General features: G+C 42.8%; 1 protein-coding gene across 2 annotated transcripts in view; it reads left to right on the top strand.

The window, feature by feature from the left end:
- The window catches only part of LOC126483781 (leucine-rich PPR motif-containing protein, mitochondrial-like), a 167410-nt gene extending 155851 nt beyond the window's left edge, over positions 1-11559 (top strand). For both annotated transcript variants that reach the window (XM_050106938.1, XM_050106939.1), the window contains exon 16: positions 11301-11559. In XM_050106938.1, coding sequence (XP_049962895.1) covers positions 11301-11470 — 170 coding nt within the window. In that variant the 3' untranslated portion in view covers positions 11471-11559. The remainder of the gene's footprint in view (positions 1-11300) is intronic.
- Positions 11560-13238: the final 1679 nt, after the last annotated feature.

Raw genomic sequence — 13238 nt, 5'->3', positions numbered from 1 at the left:
TTACATGGATGGAGGTACTGCTGTAGCCATCTTCGAGGCGAAGGTCAACATCTAGGAAGGTGGCTTGCTGGGGTGAGGAGGACCAGGTGAAGTGAATGGGGGAGAAGGTGTTGAGGTCCTGGAGGAATTTGGATATGGTGTCCAGACTTTTGATCCAGATCATGAAGATGTCATCATTGAATCTGAACCAAGTGAGGGATTGGGATTTTGGATTGTTAGGTTGGATTCCTCTAGACGACCCATAAATGGCTTGGAATAGTATGGTGCCATGTGGGTGTCCATCGGTGTACCCATGTTTGTTTGTAGGTGATCACTTCAAAGGAGAAGTAATTGTGGGTGAAGATATAGTTGGTCATGGTGTCTAGGAAGGAGGTTGTAGGTTTGGAATCATCGGGCATTGGGAAAGGTAGTGTTCAGTAGCGGCAAGGCTGTGGCAGCGTTTGTAGGTGGATGAATCTCACAGCTGGTGGAGCCCTTCTACCAGGTAATTTATGCAGTTCAAAAGAACAGTGTGTAGCCTTTGCCAGCAGGAACAATTACATGGTCGGGATCAGTTTTTTGGTGGTGGATTGCAGTTTTTTATGCAGACATAAGGTTGGCTCATGTGTTGAGGGATTTGGGGAATGATGATGACACAAGGTACAAGGCTAAGAAATTCTGTGAAATTAACAATATATCTTGCACAATGGGGCAATAATTTTATCATGCCTGGCTCTACGAGGGGTCTGAATAATTCTGAGGGAATGTCGTCTACTCCAGGGGATGTGTTTCCACTTAGGTCTTTTAGTGCTCACTCCAGTTCATCTTGCAGTGCCATATTTCTACGTCATCTTTACTTACTTCCTCTTCTCTATCTATAATAATTTCCTCCATTTCATTTCCTAGTATAGCTCTTCTGTATATTCCTTTCACCTCTGGCTTAGTACAGGTTTACCATCTAAGCTCTTGACATTCACACACCTGCTTCACTTTTCTCCACAAAAGTCTCTGTAATTTTCCTGCAGGTGACACTTGTCTTTCCCCTAGTTATGCATTCTTCTATAGCCCTTGCATTTATCCTCTAGCCATTTTGCACTTACTGTCAACCTCATTCTTGAGATGTCTGTATTCCATTTCACTTGCATCATTTGCTGCATTTTTATATTTTCTCCTTTCATCAATTAAATGCAATATCTCCAGTCTTTTCCAGGAATTACTGTGTGATTTTCTGCTGGCTTTCTTTTTTCATCATTCAGAGCTTCCTGTTCATCTTGCATTCTATCCCTTTCCCCTATTTCAGTCCAACATCAGTTACTCAGCAATCTCTGCTTCTTTCAGTATATCCATCCATCTATGTTCTTAAATTTCTACCTTTTTGTTATGTCTTCATTTTTAATCTGCAGTTCATACTCAAGAAATTACATTCAGAGCCCACATCTACCCCTAGAAAAGTTGTGCAGCATAAAATCTCATTTTGAAATCTCTTACCATTATACGGGGTGTTCATAAATTCCTGTTACAAACTTCTAGGACTTGTAGAGGGAAGTGAGTATGTAATGCTTTAAATAGGAACCCATGTCTGGAAGTGTATCATTTCCATTCTAAGATGATTTCAATTCAAATGTTTAGCTTGTCCACTTCTGCTTGAGGAGCTGTATTAGGTGTGATGCAGTATAGTTCATAAGTAACAATTAAAAAGGAAACATAATGAAACATCCACTTACACTTAAGTACATTTGTTTGTATTAACACTTAAATATTACATGTTATTATTATTTCAAAACAAAGAGGAACCCAGCATACTGCACATTCAGAATGTGATGTTTAAGTGTTAATACAAATAAATGTGCTAAAGTGATAAATGGATATTTCGTTATGTTTCCTTTTGAATTGTTACTTAATAATTGTACTGCATCACACCTAATTCAATTCCTCAAGCAGAAATGTGAGAGTTGAAAATCTCAATTGAAGCCATAATAGAATGGAAATGGTACATTTCCGGACCTAGGTTCTCATTCAAAATATTATGTACTCACTCCCCTTTACAAGTCCTAGAAGTTTGTAATGGAGATTTCTGAATACACTCTATAAACAGTCTGAAACATACCAGAATCTCCCAGTCTCTTCCACATATACTACCTTCTTGATTCTCAAACCAAGTTTTTGTGGTGATTAACTTATGCTCTGTGCAAAATTTTATCATGCGGCATCGTCATTCATACCTTCTCCCAGTCTGTGTTCTCATACTGTCTTTCATTCTCTTACATTTCTTACTGTTGAATTCCAGTCACCCATCAAATTAAATTTTCGCCTCCTCTGATTATCTGAATAATTTCCTTTATCTTATCATACATTCTTTCAATCTCTTCATCAGCTGTGGAGCTAGGTCACAAATAAACTTGTACTACCGTGGTTGGTGTTGGCTTTGTGTGTGTGTTGGCTGTGATAAAGCTTTCACTATGGAGTTCAAAGTAGCTTACAAACATTCCTATTTTCTTATTCAACTCCTGCATTGCCACTATTTGATTTTGTATTGATAATCCTCTGTTGACACAACCAAAAGTACTGTTCATTCTGTCACTGCACTTGTAATTCCCACTCTATATAACTTAAATCTGTCTATTTCCATATCTAAATCCTCAAACCTACAGACCTGATAGAGAGATCTAACTGTCCACACTCTGACTCACAGATTGGTAGTTTTATTTGTCCTGATGGCAATATCTTCCTGAGCAGCCCATGCTCAGAGATCCAAATGGGAGAATATTTTACTTCCATAATAGTTCCCCTAGAGGATGCCATAATCATTTTATAGAGCTAGATGCCTTAAGGAGAAAAAAACGTAGCTTCTTCTCACTTTCAATCATTCACAGTACCAGAGCAGCAAGGCTGTGTTGGCTAATGTTACAAGGTCATATGAGTCAGTCACCCAAACTGTTGCCCCTTCAGCTACTGAAAAGGCTTCTGACTTTCTTCACAGGAACTGTGGGTTAATCTGACCTTTCCACAGAGACCCCTCCATTGTCGTTGCACCTACAGCACAGGTATCTGTGTCGAGGCACCCAAGGCACCCCAACTTAGTGTGGTTCATGTGGTGTGGCCGTACCCCTAACCTCTGCAAAAGCTGGCATTCAGTTTGTAGCTTGCTAGTTTATTGTGGATAAAAATAATTTCAGTTTTAAGCCAATGTTCTTTTACACATATTATCTTTACTGACTGTTTCATACGCTCGAACAGAATTTGCTGATCAGTACTTCAGGTAAAAATCAAACAATGGAAAATCCAGGATGGAATGTAACAATATTATGAAAAGGAAAGTTTCTACTCACCATATAGCGGAGATACTGAGTCACAGATAGGCACAACAAAAAAGACTCACACAATAAGCTTTCAATCATCAAGGCCTTTGTCAAAAATAGATGACAGATGCAGACACAACTCACACACACACGACTGCAGTTCTATCTAATCTTGCTTTGCAGTTCCGCTCATTCTCCATCTCTTGGCGAGGAGACCTTCCTGGGTGTGTTTTCCTCCATCCATTATTCAGTGTCGTTTTTTGTGCTGACGATGACTATGGACTTCTTTGCGCCTCATATCCAGCACAGGAGCCAGTCCATTGTGGTTGGGCTGCCATATACCCTGTTGGTTGTTGCCCCCTGATTACACAGGGATCGCTCTGCTGATGCCTGCAACATTAACTCTCCACATATGCCAAGGAGTAGATGTCCATCATGTCGGGGCATCAGGACTCCCGGCAATGGCCATCCTGCCAGGTGGCCTTTGCTGTGGCTTGGTGGCGCCTGTGGGTAGGGCCCCTGGTTGGAGTGGGTGGCATCAGGGCGGATAACACGCCATGAAGTGTCGTACTAAGTCATCTCTTGCTGGTGGCCCAACACCAGCAGTCTCTAAGCGGCCGAGGTCTAACTACAATGCAAAGAAGTATGACCCCAAATTGTTCCCTTCCCTGGCCGCACCATGGGAGGAATGCCAGGCTAATGATGGCAGTGATGCTTATTCGCCTCAGTACCTCGTATTTACAAAAGCTGATGGGGCATCCTTCATGTTGATGAAGCATCAGTTTTTTGTGGAGCATTTAGGGGACAAGTTTGGGGAGGTGGAGGGATTGTCCAAAATGTGATCTGGGTCAGTCTTTATAAAAGCAGCATCCTCTGCCCAGTCACGAGCACTACTAGCCTGTGACAAGCTGGGGGATGTTTGTGTTTCCATCAACCCCCATAAGAGCTTAAATATGGTCCAGGGTATTATATTTCAAAGGGATCTTCTTTTGCAGTCTGATGATGAGCTGCACGCCAACCTAGAGCAACGAGGTGTTCATTTCATCTGGTGCATACATAAGGGTCCAAAGGATAGTCAGGTGCCTTCATCTTGGCCTTTGAGGGTGATACATTACCCTAGAAGGTCAGGTGATGGTATACCGGTGTGACGTCAAGCCATATATCCCTCCCCCAATGCGGTGTTTTAAGTGCTGGAGGTTCGGGCATATGTCTTCCCAATGTATTTCCAGAATCATATGTTGGGACTGCGGACGTCCATCACATCCCAATACGTCATGTGCCCTGCCTCCCAACTGTGTCAGCTGCAGAGAGCACCATTCCCCTTGCTCACTGGAGTGCAGGATTCTCCAGAAAGAATGGAAAAATCATGGAATACAAGACCTTGGACCAACTGAACACCTGCATCCTGTGGCTATGACATCATCTTACGCCGCCACTACGAGAAAAGTTCTAGCTCCGTCAGTTCCGCCAATTCCAATCGGCTCTCAGAGCCACAAGACTACTTCTGCCCTCTTGATGGTGAGGGACACTTCCCTCCCTGTTGCTCCTGCACCACCTACCTCGGGAGCACTGCCCCCCAACCATCGGAGACATCAGTCCCCACTAGTCAGCTGGAGAAGCTTAAATCTTCTTTGGTTCCTCATGCTAAGAAGGGGTCCCTTGGGTCTCTCCCTTCACTGGTTTTTACCAGTGGGAAAGATAAAACCAGTGGCTGAAGTGCCCAAAAGCAGCTGGTAGTAGTGCTTCATGATCCTCCTCAGTCCCGGAGACTGAATCAGTGAAGCCCTCCCAGCCAGAGAAACCCAAGGAGCAGTGAGAGACATCCAAAAAGAAGACCCCCAAGAACAAGGAAATTGTGGTGGCACCCACACCACAGCTACCTACAAGCTCTGTGTCTGAGGATGAGGTGGAGATTCTAGCGTCCACTGAGGATCTAGATCTTGCCAGACCCTCAGACATAAGGGTTATAGACTGCTCAGGTACTAAGTCAGTGGCAGCAGGTGACCCTGAAGTGTAAACTGCCTCCTTGGGGGTTCATGCCTTCTCAGCCTCATGATCACGTCATCCTCCAGTGGAATTGTGGCAGTTTTTTCCACTGCCTGGCTGAGCTATGGCAACTGTTAAGTTTACACCTGCTTTCTGCATTGCCCTCCAGGAAACCTGGTTCCCGGCAATGCAGACCCCTGCCCTCCAGAGCTATAGGAAATATTACAAGAACCATATTGACTATAATAGTGAGTCAGGTAGAGTTTGCATCTGTCCTGAACTCAGTATGTAGTGAAACTGTGCCCATTCAAACCCCCTCTTGAAGCTGTGGCTGTCAGGATAAGGATGACAAAGGAAATAACTGTCTGCAACATATATCTTCCTCCAGGTGGTGCAGTACCCCTGAACGTATTGGCTGCACTGATTCATCAACTCCCTAAACCTTTCGTATTTTTGGGACATTTTAATGCACCTCTTGTGCGGTGGCACTGTGCTTACTGGCAAAGATAGAGATGTCAAAAATTTATTATCTCAACTCGACCTTTGCTTCTTAAATACTGGGGCACCACACATTTCAGTGTGGCTCACCGGACTTACTATGCCATTGATTTATCCCTCTGCAGCTCAGGGCTTCTCCCATCTGTCCGCTGGTAAGCCCATGATGATTTGTGTGGTAGGGACCACTTTCTCATCTTCCTGTCACTCCCCCGGACATCTACCCAGATGGGCTCTAAACAAGGCGGACTGGAAAGCTTTCACCTCTGCTTTCACCGTTGAATCTCCCCCACATGGTACCATCGATGTTGTGGTTGGAGCGGTACACTAGAATGATCATTTCTGCCGTGGAAAATGCGATTCCTTGTTATTTAGGGCACCCCCGGTGAGATACAGTACCTCGGTGGTCGTCGGAAATTGTTGAGGCCATTAAAGAGCGTAGGCGTGTTCTATAAGCGGCACCCTTCCCTGAAGCACCTAATAGCTTTTAAACGGCTCCATGCTTGCATTCGCCAGCTTATAAAAAGATGGAAATAGGAGTGTTGGGAGAGGTACTTCTCGACCTTCCCAAGTCTGGACGAAGAGGAGGTGTGTTTTTTGGTACCAGACCCCACAGGTGTCCCTGGCATTAACATAGATGGCATGTTATCTGCTGATCTGCTGATGCAAACGTGTTTGTCAAGCACTTTGCTGAGCTCTATGTTTGAGCCTCTGAGTCAGAGAGATACCCCCCAGCCTTTCACACCCTCAAACGGCGAGTGGAAGGGAAGGTCCTCTCGTTGATTACACTCCACAGTGAACCCTATAATGCCCCATTTACAGAGTGAGAGCTCCACAGTGCCCTTGCACATTGCCCTGACACAGCTCCTGGGCCAGATCGGATTGACAGTCAGATGATTAAACATCTCTCATCCAACTACAAGCAACATCTCCTCATCATCTTCAACTGGGTCTGGTGTGATGGCATATTTCCATCGCAACAGCAGGAGAGCACCATCATTTCAGTGCTCAATCCCAGTAAAAACTCGGTTGATATGTGTAGCTATCAGCCCTTCAGTCTCACCAACATTCTTTGTGAGCTATTAGAACATATGGTGAGCCGGCGGTTGTGTTGCCTCCTAGAGTCGCTGGGCCTGCTGGCTCCATGCCAGGGCGTTTTCCACCAGGGTCGCTCTACCACTGATAATCTTGTATCCCTCAAGTCTGCCATCTGAACAACCTTTTCCAGGCACCAACACCTGGCTGCTTTTTTTATTTACGGAAAGCGTATGACAAAACCTAGTGACATCATATCCGTGCCACTTTATATGAGTAGGGTCTTCGGGGCCCACTCCTAAAACTTCCTGTCACCCTGTACTTTCCGCGTGTCCGAGTGTGTGCCTCCCATAGTTCCCCCCCCCCCCCCCCCTCCCACCACCACCACCACCACCACCACCCCTCACCCCCCATATCCAGGAGAATGGAGTCCTGCAGGGCTCTGTATTGAGTGTCTCTATATTTTTAGTGGCCATTAATGGTGTAGCAGCAGCTGTAGGGCCATCGGTCTCACCTTCTCTGTACGCAGACGACTTCTGCATTTCATACTGCTGCTCCAGTACTGGTGTTGCTGAGCAGTGCCTACAGGGAGCCATCCACAAGGCGCAGTCATGGGCTAGCCCACAGCTTCCAGTTTTCAGCTGCAAAGTTGTGTGTCATGCACTTCTGTCAGCATCATACCATTCATCTGGAACCAGAACTTTACCTTAATGACGATCCACTCATGGTAGTGGGGACATATCAATTCTTAGGACTGGTTTTCAACACTCGATTGACTTGGCATCCTCATCTTCGTCAGCTTAAGCAGAAGTGCTGGCAGCACCTCAATGCCCTCCGCTGCCTGAGCAACACCAACTGGGGTGCAGATCACTCCCCTATGCTGCTGCAGCTCTACAGAGCCCTTGTTCAATCCCGCCTTGACAATGGGAGTGTGGTTTATGGTTTGGTGGCGCCCTCAGTGTTGTGTTTACTCGGCCCAGTGCACCACTGTTGAGTTCGACTAGCGACAGGAGCTTTTAGGACGAGTCCAGTGAGCAGCGTATTGGTGGAGGCTGGAGTCCCTCCATTGCAGATGAGACTTGCACAACTGCTCACCAGTTATGCTGCACACATTCGTAGCTCTCCTGACCATCTGAATTACTGTCTCCTTTTCCCGACCACAGCGTTCATCTCCCGCAACGGCGGCCCAGGTCAGGGCTTATGATTGCGATTCACGTCCAATCCCTTCTGTCTGAACTGGAGTCCTTCCCCTTACCACCTCTACTCGGGGTCCATTCACGTACACCTCCATGGTGTAAACCTAGGCCAAAGCTTCGTCTGGACCTTTCGCATGGCCCTAAGGACTTAATTAACCCTTCTGCTGTCCGCTGTCACTTCCTTTAGATTCTTCACATGTCCTGGGCCTCTGAAGTGGTTTACACATACAGCTCAATGGCTGATGCTCATGTTGGCTTGCATATGTTCACAGAGGGCATATTTAGCAGCAATCCTTGCCAGATGAGTGCAGTGTTTTCACTGCAGAGCTGATGACCATGTCTCGTGCTCTTAAGCACAACCGCTCATGCCCTGGCAAGTCGTCTCTTCTCTGTACTGATTCCTTGAGCAGTCTCAAAGCTATCAACCAGTGGTACCCTTGCCATCCGTTAGTACCAACCGTCCAGGAGTCCATCTATGCCTTGGAATGGTCCAGTCGTTCAGTGGTGTTTGTCTGGACCACAGGACACATCGGCATCCCAGGCAATGAACATGGAAACTGCTTATGGAAATCAGCATTCCTGTAATTGTCCTGTGTTCTTTATTACACCACAAGGTTTTTCAGCTTTGGGAGTTGGAATGGCATAACAGTACACACAGCAAACTGCTTGTCATTAAGGAGACTACAAATGTGTGAAAGTCTTCCATGCAGGCCTCTCGCAAGGTCTCTGGTCCTCTGCCAGCTCCCATTAGCCATGCTTGGATCACCTATGGCTATCTCTTGCTCTGTGACGACCCACCTCAGTGTCGGTGCAGTGCCCAGTTGACAGTGGCCCATATTCTGTTGAGCTGTCCTTCTATGGTTGCCCTGCGATGAAATCTTCGCTTACCAGACTCGTTGCTGGTAATCTTAGCTGACAACGTCTCATTGGTTGATTAAGTTTTACATTTTATACGTGAGGGTGGGTTTTAAGTTTTATCACATGTCCTCTGTCCTTCTGTGTCCTCCACTCTACTGCTTTTAGGCTGGAAGTTTTTAATGTGTTGCAGAGTGGCTGGCTTCTCCTTTTTATTCTCATGGTCAGCCAGACATCGTAATCTGCTTTCTTGGTTTAAACTCTTCTACTTGTTTCTTGCTCCCCGGTCGTCCCCCCCTCCCCCCCCCCCCTCTCCCCCCTTGTAGTGTTTGTTGCCTTTCTCCCGTTCTTGTGATTTTTCCTTCCTTTCGGTGTTGTGTTCTACATCTTGTTTGTTTTATTGTTTCCCTTGTGGGATTCTTTTAACATGGACAAGGGACTGATGACCAAGCAGTTTGGTCCCTCCCCCCCCCCCCCCCCCTCCCCCTTCCCTTCTTTTAAACCAACCAGTCAACCAGACATCAGTCGTGTGTGTGTGTGTGTGTGTGTGCGCGTGTGTGTGATCTATTTCTGACAAAGGCCTCATTGCCCAAAAGCGTATTATGTGGTAGTCTTTTTGTTATGCTGTCTGTGACTCAGCATCTGTGCTGTATGGTGAGTAGCAACTTTCCTTTCAATAATGTTGATACATCAGGTAAAGTTTGTTTAAAACTAGAAAGTACCTTTAGAATTAACTAGGATGTTCCACCTGTGTACAGAATTACGTATAAAATTCTTTCTTTTGATTGTTAGCATTGGGCTAAATCCTGCTGGAATTGGCCCCTATCGCTAGCTACCTTCTGTGAGTGTGTGGATCTAGGGTGATGGAAAGGGGGTGAAATAAAGGATGAGTTTTTTGTCATTGTCATGTCATTTTTGAAGCTATACCTGTGAAAACTGGTATTTGTTTTCTCAGTCATAAATAAAGAAATTCGTGTTTCACAATTTTTTGAAAATTTTACTGTATGGGGGTGAAATAGTGGTGAAAAAAATATCATTATTAAGGAACTACTAAAGAATTTTTAAAGTCATATCTATGAATAGTGGTATTTGGTTGCAAGTTAAAAAAAAAAGTGTTTCACTGTCTTTGGAAATTCAACACCTAAGAGGGTAAAACAGGATCCGACTGATTCACTGACTCATCATCGCCCAGCCTCAACCTTGAATTATAGAAACTTCCAAGTTTAAGAAGGGGTTGTCTGAAATTTGACTCCTAAGGGGGTGAAAGGCTTTTTGAAATTATATTGCTACTAAGGGAAGTTTGAAGCTAGAAGTAAAAAAAACTGGTGTTTGGTTTCTCAGTCAGGAAATAAAAAAATGTTTCAGCAAGGGTGTAAAATAGTGGGTGAAAATGAAAACAGTGAAAAATGATTATTTCTAACTCTGAAGTCAAATTTAAATTTTCACAGATTTATCTTTAAAAAAGTCTCATACCCTATTTCAATCCATTAGGGGTTCAATTTCTAAAAACATTGAAACACACATTTTTTTATTTGTAATTACACTATCCTTCCAAGTAGAAAGTCATGTCAAAACAAAAATGAAGTGCACAGTAAGAATCATTTGGAAACAAAATTTCAGCATTTTTGGAAATTCAGCCACTAAGGGACTAAAATAGGGAGTGAAAGTTTCTTTGTCAATTGATATTTGACTTCTTGGTTAGAAATTTTAGAAGAAAAAAAAAAACATGTGTCAGTATTTCTGGAGATTCAACTCCTAAGGGAATGCAACAGAGAATGAAAATTTTGCAGAAAATATTTTATTACAAAAAAAAAATAATAATAATTTAAAGCTAAATTTACAAAATTTGGTGTTTCATGTCCTGGTTAGATATAAAGAAATATCTGTTAGGGGATGAAAGTTGCTATGGAAATATCTCCACAAGAACATAAAAGGCATCATTAACAAAAACTTTGGACTCCAGCCACCAGAATAGCTTTTAGGCAAGAAGTACATTCGGAACAGACCATCCTTATATGGCCATAATTAGCGTGAAAAGTATTGAAGGTGTTGCAATTTGTGAACAACATAAAAATTCAATTAAATGAAAACAAAAATAATCTCTGCAGGCCATAAAGTCTATGCGAGCAAAGCAGAAGGTGCTACGTTGGCATTATATACATGCATTGGCTTCATTGCAGTAACCTTAGTTTGATGCTACTGTGAGAACAACACAGCCAGTTGTAGTAATGAAATACAGGAGGACTGTTCTGTTTATGTAGCTTTTGTGGTTTTATTGACTTTAAAATATTGGGGCTATTGCTCTGTTTGTGGATGTTAGTTCTGCTGTACACTGCACTTTGTGTATTAAAACTGATGTTCTTAGCTTACTTTCTCATAGCTTAAAAATTGGGAGAAGAAGCAACCTTCATTTCAGTTATCACAAATTGCTTTATAACCTGTTTTGATATTACAGGCCGTCAGGGTGATACTGTAGGAGCACTCTCTCTCTGGACATCGGCTCAGGAAGCAAACATCATTCCAGAACCAAAATTTCTAATTAAATTGGCATCATTACTTAAAAGCCACAAATGTGAAGTGCCATTTACAGTTCCAACAGCCGAAGAGAATATTCATGAAAGATAGACATGTGTGTATGTTAATAGTTATCAGCATTTTGTATATAATGTGCAGTGAAAATTTTAATAAACAAAGATTTTTTCCTGTAAATGTAATTTTTCTTGTTTTCTATTGCATGTTTCGAAGTATTGTTAACTGTAAAGTGTGTGTGTTTGTGTGTCTGTTTTTGGTTCCCCCCCTCCCCCCATACAATCTGTCTGTCTCTCATAAGCATTTTGATTTGTGTACTTTATTTTTTTATACTCAGTGAAACATAGGCCTAAAAGTGTCTCTCTTCGTTCTTTCTTTCTTCTTCTTCATTGTTTTAGAGGCTGTTATCAGATACCCATGGTGCCACACGGAATTAAAACTCTTGTCTGCATCAACATTTACATCTGCCGCTTCTTCCCACTCCTTTCACATATGTGCTTGCAACGTAACCCTTATTTATCTGTGCTAATTTGCCCTCTGTAGCTGCACCTTTGTCGAATCTGGCTGAAATGTGATTGTCTCAAGTAAGCTTTTTCTATTGATAAAGTCCACACAAGGCTTATAGTTCAAATACGTTAATGGCTCTTTGATATTGAACCACTTGCAGTTTATGGCCAGATTGACTCTCATTTAACATAATTTATGCACAGATAAATGGTTAGTCACATACTACACTCTGTTGATGTCCTATATCATGATTGTTCCAGTGCAGTTACCTAACATAGATGTACTGATTCACGATAATTAATGTGTGGCAAGTAAATCATTAACACATTCACTATTAACACTGTCCTTCCACATAGATAGTCATATCAAAATGCATAGTGCATAGTAAATATCATTTGGAAACGACACCGTTCACTGACGAGCACTATTGTTACAGTTTGCAGAATGCAAACAATATTGAGCATTAACACAGTTCATGAGATTAATTGCACTTTCACAGTCACTGTTTAAAAACAGTCACTGAATTACAGAACGATCTCCCAGATCAAAAATTTAGATAAAACTCTGCACGTTGTGGAAGTTGTAATTTGTGCTAACTTGTCTTCAGTACATTTTACACTAGAGGTGACTCTAGAAGTCTGTCGAGGGAGGGAGGGGGGGGGGGGGGGCTAATGGACGGAGGGGTTAGGGGAAGGAGAGTTGGGGTCCTCGACCGACAAACTGGTAAAATTTGATGTTGCTTAAAGTAGTTTTTGGTAATTGTTTTGGAGTTCAGGATAAAAAAAGAAACTTATTTTAACATGGGAGATTTTATAAATTACATAAACCATAAAAAAGGTCAAATTAAAACAAATAAGTTTTCATTATTTTTCTCTATACATAAGATGATATAAATGTAAAACCTTGAACTTGACATGAATATAAAAATAATTCTGCAACAAAATTCACTGGATATTTCAGTCCTCTGCCCTATTTGTCATGCTCATTCGTCTCTGTTTCTTTTTACTGAATATGCCAATGATACATTCAATGTCCATATCTCTTTCTTTATGGATATTTGCAAGAGTCAATCTGTTTAGTCTCACCTGCCCCATTGTGTTACGCAAATAAGTCTTTACTCGTATCAAAGTAGAGAAGCTTCATTCAGAAAAGCTTGTGGTGACCGGAATAGTCCCAAATATTTGAAGTAAAACAGATTTGGGAGAAACTGCTTGTCACAGTTCTTCAAAGCTTCAGTTGCTGTTTCAGGTCGTCTACTTTCATCAGTCCACTTTTTCTTCCATAGTTTCAGCTCTCCTTTCATTAAAAGCGAAGAACTCCCGAAAAACTGTTCATATTTCTCGGATGCCTGGATCAC

This window comes from Schistocerca serialis, chromosome 6 (assembly GCF_023864345.2).
Source record: "Schistocerca serialis cubense isolate TAMUIC-IGC-003099 chromosome 6, iqSchSeri2.2, whole genome shotgun sequence".
NCBI lineage: Eukaryota > Metazoa > Arthropoda > Insecta > Orthoptera > Acrididae > Schistocerca > Schistocerca serialis.
The sequence above is the reverse complement of the archived record's forward strand: the minus strand, read 5'-3'. Positions and strand labels throughout refer to the sequence as shown.